The 7,500-nt window shown below is 39.9% G+C and overlaps 1 protein-coding gene across 1 annotated transcript in view; it reads right to left on the reverse strand.

Annotated features, from left to right (window-relative positions):
- Positions 1-7,500, reverse strand: part of ptprt (protein tyrosine phosphatase receptor type T) — a gene marked incomplete at its 3' end in the record, with an annotated part of 108,385 nt that overhangs the window by 63,794 nt on the left and 37,091 nt on the right. Inside the window, exon 14 of the mRNA XM_080425069.1 lies at positions 6,929-6,985. Within this exon, the coding sequence (XP_080281195.1) occupies positions 6,929-6,985 (57 nt within the window). The remainder of the gene's footprint in view (positions 1-6,928; positions 6,986-7,500) is intronic.

Genomic DNA, 7,500 nt, shown 5'->3' on the forward strand with positions numbered 1-7,500 from the left:
CAAGATGAAGCTGTAATTGTTTTCTATATCCTACTCATTTACATTCTAACTGTTATTATTGGCTCCTTTTACGCACCTGCTTATCATTCATGCATTAAAAATTATTATGTCCGTTATTTTTATCAGATTTCCAATAAATTGTAATCATTCCGGACTCGGTGACCGGCAGTTTAAAATCCTAGCGCGGCCTCTGACACATCTGACAACCCTGCACTAATGTGTGTGTGTGTGTGCGGTCAAAAGGGGCCCAGGATTAGAGTGTCTTTTGTCTCCGTAACCCAATAACAATGGAGACAATGCTAATGGCCCCATTATCTCCACCACACACACACACACACACACACACACACACACACACACACACACACACACACACACACACACACACACACACACACACACACACACACACACACACACACACACACACACACACACACACACACACACACACACAGTAATCTAAATAGCAGCGGGTCAGACTATATAAAGTGCTTTATAGCTTTTAAGAACCAAAAAAAAACATACAGTAACATCATCTGCTCTGTGTGTGTGTGTGTGTGTGTGTGTGTGTGTGTGTGTGTGTGTGTGTGTGTGTGTGTGTGTGTGTGTGTGTGTGTGTGTGTGTGTGTGTGTATGTGTGTCTGTGTGTGTGTGTGTGTGTGTGTGTGTGTGTGTGTGTGTGTGTGTGTGTGTGTGTGTTATGTGTGTGTTTGTGTTTTGTCCATTACTGTGTCAGTGAAAGCCAAGCTTACAGATGATTGTTTTGGGGTCGCGACCCTGATTCCAGAACAACTTAAACACATTTAACCCCTACAATCCTTATGCTGGGTCATTTACCCTAGTGTCAGTATGCCGGGTATACAGGACATTTTGACGCAGTTTAAGTCACAGTCTTTTGAATAAAATTCAATGTAGTCATCTGAAATCTTTTAGTCTAGTTGTAGTTGACTAAGTATCATAAGATGTTAGTGAGCTAAACAGTGGTGGAAAAAGTATCAATACTGCAATGTAGAAGTAGGCCTACTCTAGTCGTAAAAGTCCGGAATTCAAAATTTACTTAGGTAAGTACAAAGGTATTGGTATCAAAATGTACTTAAAGTACCAAAAGTAAAAGTACTAAAATGTTTGAAAATAGCACATGTAAAAAATGGTTAATGTATGTTTTATAATGCATTATTACACGGCTTGGTTGAATGCTCGATTCTGATTGGTCAATCATCGGTCATTATTTCTGGATAATGACCGATGAGCTCAATAACGGACCGCTGTGTAATCAGAGACTCAGAACACCTGCTCATATCAAGCTGCGCTGCTTGGTTTTATGCTTTATCCAACATGACAGCCATGTAAACAAACAAACAATGTAATTTACAACTAAACGTTGCTCTCAAGATTTTTTTTGAAAACATTTGAAGTGAGAAATAGACGATGCAATGACCAAAAAGTCATTCTATTTGATCCACTGCACTTCCTTGTTTATCGTGGCGCAACAACGGGGGAATACCAAAACACTCACCCCAAAACACAGTCGCCCGGGGCAAATACGGCGGTATTACAGGAAAATCCAACGGTATATAGAATAGGGGTGAGTGTGTTTTGGGGCGAGTCTTCCCCTTACCTTATGGAATACTGTCATTTGTTTTCCGAGGCGAACTTGTCCGCCCAGCCCAATACTTATGGAATACTTTCATTGCCGTAAGCAAGGAAATACTTCGTTTTGTTGTTACTTTTGAGTCTATTTATTTATTTATGTATTGAGTAGCCGTGTAAAATTTAAAGCCATTCAGGGTGATAATGCACCTCGGCTCCGCCTCGGCTATCACCCTGTCGGGCTTTAAATTTCAATAATGACTACCTCCCCATATATTATCCCTTGCATAATGTACATCTGCAAAGTAACTAGTAACTAAAGTTTTCAAATAATTGTAGTGGAGTAAAAGTACAATATTTGCCTCCGAGATGTGGAGTAATTGGAAATACTCCAGTAAAGTAAAAGTCGCTAAACATTGCACAAGTAGAGTACTTGAGTTAAATACGTAGTTACTTTACACCACTGCAACTAAATCTACAGTTGATTTAATCAACTAAATGTATTTTAATTGGGGGCCGTCACTATATTTAGTCATAGTTTTTGTCATCATAGCTTACTTTTTTTTTTGTGAAAAAAGGTAGTCGACAAACGTTTTTCGTCATAGTTTTAGTCGACAAAATTAACAGATTGTGCCAACAACAATTTGAAGCAACACCAACAGTACAAATTACAGGCCAACGCTGCAAATGAACGCTGAATCCAAACCAAAACAATCCTAAAGGGCCCATTCATACACATAATTAGTACTTAATTAACGCTTAATTCTCGATTAACTCATGCATTAATTCAACAGGAATTCATCAGGAATTCATCATTAATTCATGTTAATTAATGGTGAAGTCACTATGATCAACGCTAATACATCATTAGTTAAGGGCCACACGTGGTGGGTTTGTAGATCTGCTTTTTTTGGTGCCTTCGATGACCAGGATGAGTGATAGTTGTACTAATATGTGGGGTGCATGCATAGATGTGTGTTAGGCTGACTGCGGTCATATATATATATATATATATATATATAATATATATATAATATATATTTATGTATATATATATATATATATATATATATATATATATATATATATATATATATATATATATATATATATTAATGTGTGTGTGTGTGTGTGTGTGTGTGTGTGTGTGTGTGTGTGTGTGTGTGTGTGTGTGTGTGTGTGTGTGTGTGTTTGTGAGCACTGTGAGCTTGTAGATCAGAGTTTTATTTTTTAAGAGATTGACAACATTATAATGCTAATGCTAACGCAATGCTAACGCTAACCTTCAACTAAAGACAGGAAGCGAACACATGAATGCCATCAACAATGATACATTGTATCTGTAATCCCACCGTCCTCAATGGAGGATTTCGCTACGTCTGGCATCATTCACTCCATACTGACTTGTTTTTTCATGAGCAAATACACAGCAAACCAAATGTACATCATTGCAGAAGCAGACAGACAGGCAGGCGGGCAGGCAGGCAGGCAAGCAAGCAAGCAAGCAAGCAAGCAAGCAGAAAGAAAGACAGACAGACAGACAGACAGACAGACAGACAGACAGACAGACAGACAGACAGACAGACAGACAGACAGACAGACAGACAGACAGACAGACAGACAGACACACAGTGTGAGGTATCAGGTTAGTGAGCTTTTTCCTCAGTTTGGTAATCATTGCTATAGTGATCAGCAAGGCATAGAGAACACCTTTTTTTTAGCTGAGGATATCATGTCCATAGCGCTAACACACAAACACACACACACACACACACACACACACACACACACACACACACACACACACACACACACACACACACACACACACAGTGTGGATATCATGTTCATAGCATTCGAAGACTGTGGATATTATGTCCATAGTGCTCACACACAGTGTGGATATGATGTCCATAGCGCTCACACACAGTGTGATGCCTGCACTGTTCCAACCTGTCAACCATTGAGGTGCTCACTGCTCAAACGTCCTGTCATCTTTGTTATTAGCACAAATAGTTTAGCTAAAACAACGTAAACATTGACTTCTTGTGGTTGTGGTAACGACCCAACTTCGGGTTGTAAATTATCGGGGTGTCACGTTACAGTCAGGACGATCAAATGACCGACTCTCCTCTCCAAAACATAGACTGTATAAAAGAGATGGACAAAGTCACGCCCCCCGACTCTACAGACCGTAAATGAAGCCTATTTTTCAACGATTTCAAATCCGTTATCTTTAATATATACCAGCAACCGGAAATCAATCGCTAAATGAATGCTATTTTTGGTTGGGTAGCTTGTGAATCAAGAGCGGGTGCAGGGAATGAATGCTATTGGTTGTGTAGCTTGTCAATCAAATCATCCCGCCCCTCCTAATAGCATACCCTACTTTATCGTACATTTTTTAATAAATGGGACCATAATTGACCAAAACGCATATCATGGTGATTGAAAGAAGACTTTAAACTAGCGACTGGAAGCATATAGTATTTATGACAATGTTTAAAGTAAGAAAATCAAGTCTAAAGTTCGTCAAAAACCCACACACTTGAATGGAGAAAAAATATTTCTGACACCAGCAGGGGTAAAACAGCAAAACTACTGGCCATTCATATGAACTATCACTTCCTATAGTAGAGTACAGAAGTCCTGACGTCACTCGTTCATCCCCTGGTTCGTAAAGTAATTTCTCTATGTATGGAGAACATGGTGTCATCTTAGAATTGTCTCATGTAAGAATTGTGGTCCAAAAGTGTCGGCGATATTGTCAGGGAGGTTCTGTACCGTTTATGATAGTCAGTCACTCATATTTGATACAGTCTGTTTCTGGCGAAATTTTAACTAATTCGGCGGAAGTAACATTAGCGTTTTCTCACCGTCAGTTGATGCTTCATATCCATAAGAGTCAAACCGCCGGGATCATTTGTTTATTTTTGGAACACAGTTCTTATTTGACGCGATATTAAAGAAGTCTATGGGGATTCAGAACGGGGGTGGAAAACCGCAAACTAGGTAGGATGTGTAAATTACGTCAGACTTCGGTGCTCTATATGTACTCAATTTCAAAGCAGGAAGCTGGGCCCTTAATTGCTCCAAAAGTTGAACTGTTTCCAGCTGCGTAAAAAAAAAACACCTGGTGTCGAGAGTGCTGAGGCGTGGCATTTCTTCACCATAGAAATGGATGGAAGACTGGTGCCATGCGGCGGTGGAAGAAGTACTCAGATATTTTACTGAGTAAAAGTAGCAATACCACAATAAAAAATACTGTGTTACAAGTACAAGGCCTGTGTTAAAAATGTTACTTCAGTAAAAGTACAAAAGTGTTGGCATCAAAATATACTTAAGTACCAAAAGTAAAAGTACTAAAATGTTTGAAAATAGCAGCTCTACAAGCTCACAACGCGTCACATCGGGACGCGATGTGAGCTTGTAGATCGGCTATTTTCAAATAGTGTATGTATAAAATAGGGCTAAAGTGGTTAATGTATGTTTTATAATATAATAACTTGTTTCTGCAAAGTAACTAGTAACTAAAGTTTTTAAATCACTGTAGTGGAGTAAAAGTACAATGTTTGCCTCTGAGATGTAGTGGAGTAGAAGTGAAAGTATTGAAAATTGGAAATACTCCAGTAAAGTAAAAAAATATCTCAAAATTGTACTTAAGTACAGTACTTGTACAGTAAATGTACTTTGTTAATTTAAACCATTGGTGCCATGCCCGCTCAAAAGACGTTCTACGTGGACCATAGAGTTAAAAATAATAGAGAGGGCACCGGATATCGCCTCCCATCCACTTGCATTGAGTTGCTCACCCAGCGCATGGGCCCAATTGAACCCTTCTTCCGGGTTGGAAACGTATTGGAAAATGTGATGGGTGCGGCCTATTTGGGTCCTCAGTGACGACACTGGAGCACCATGGGCTCGTACATGTACATTGGCCACACCTGCAATACCTCAAATGGCCAGCATATCCATTTGGCTTCAATGAAACCACTGGGTTCTGGGGGCTTGACGTGGACACATAGCAATAACACTAGGGCTGTGTCACGATTATGACATTTGACTTGACGATTGTACTTTTACTTAATTGTAGTACTGATAACTTTTACTTAAGTAATCAATTGATCAATTGATGAATCGATTGATCAATCTGTTTATCAGCGTTAGCTCACTGGTGTTGATACTCATCACGCTGTCATGTTGTCTGTTGCACACACACACACACACACACACACACACACACACACACACACACACACACACACACACACACACACACACACACACACACACACACACACACACACACAGCAGCCATGTGCACTGACACACAGCGGAGCGGGCGTGCACGTGAATGAAGTGAGAGATGGTGAAGAGACACAGGAAACGACAAAATAACTGGCTTGAGAGAGAGTTAATGAGAGAGAGTTAGAGAGAGAGAGAGAGAGAGAGAGAGAGAGAGAGAGAGAGAGGGGGGGAGGGAGAGAGAGGGCAGATGGGACTTATAAGGGCCCAAATGTGTTCTAAGAGCAGCATTCAATTTCATTGGTCCTCGTGCCTATTCAATTTCATTTTCCATTCTCTCGGGACCGGAGAATGGTTGCGATTATTACTTTTTTTCTGCACATCGTATCCGAAAAGTAAAGCTGGTCCACAACGCAAACAGACAATGCAAGCGACGGGTTGAAACCAGTGGTGGAAAAAGTACTCAAATTCTTTACTTAAGTAAAAGTACCAATCCTGCAATATAGAAATACTCTGTTACAAGTAAAAGTCCAGAATTCCGATATGAAAAGGCATTTTCTGCTTACTAAAGAGGTGGAGAGACAGGGAGAATCCTGTTAAAAACAAACACTCTATATCAATAGTACTACCACAATATGGACCTATTTAATACTGTTGCTGAACAAACACTCTATGGCAATGATTACTATCACAAGATGGAGCTATTTAACACTTATTTTAACAAACATATATTACTTACCCTACCTTTAAACGTTTGGTTTAACCTGTCGTTTACATTTTACTTTTCGACAATTCTGTTTGCACTGTGGACTGCCTTTGCTTTTCGGATATGATGTGCGGAAAAAGGTAATGACCGGGGCTCAATACAGCAGAACATAATCATGGAGCCAATAGTGGAGAGTGAGTTTCGAAACGGAGCTATAGGTGAAAGGTAGGTGTTTATGGATAGTAATGTAAACAATAATAATAATAATAATAATAATAATAATAATGATAACAAACAAAGCAGACAGGGAGTGGGGGGAAATGAGTGATAAACGACAAACAGAGGACGTAAATAAATCTTTTTGCGTAATGAAGCGATAATCACCTTCGCTCGGGATGACTAGAATATACGGTGTTGTGATTTGTCCCCTACCTAACACCACTAGGGGGCAGTGCCGCGTCCACCATGCCACGATGCATAAGAGAGAGAGGGAGAGAGAGAGAGGGAGAGAGAGAGGGAGAGAGAGAGAGAGAGAAAGAGAGAGAAAGAGACACAGAGAGAGAGAGAGAGAGAGAGAGAGAGAGAGAGAGAGAGAGAGAGGGAAATAAAAAAAGATAAATTCTAATAAAGACAGGAGTTTTTTGTTGTTATCAAGGTGTCGTGTTATTGTTGTGTGGTTCTGTGTTTGGTTCAATCGTGTTGAATGGTGTAGATCAGTGGTTTTCAAACTTTTTCATGTCAAGGACCCCCAAATGTTCTTTTTTTTACCCCAAAGTACCCCCCCCCCCAAAGTCCCCCACTTTGACAACCACTGGTCTATAGAGAAGTGAAGTCCTGAGGTAACTCCCGCCACCCCCTGGGTCAAGGAAGTATTTTTTTTTTCTTTGAAAATCCCATAGGGTCATCTTAGCATTGGGTCATATTAGAACTGTGTTCCAAAACTAAACAAATCATGT

This window comes from Gymnoscopelus braueri (genome assembly GCF_963280865.1).
Source record: "Gymnoscopelus braueri genome assembly, chromosome: 3".
NCBI lineage: Eukaryota > Metazoa > Chordata > Actinopteri > Myctophiformes > Myctophidae > Gymnoscopelus > Gymnoscopelus braueri.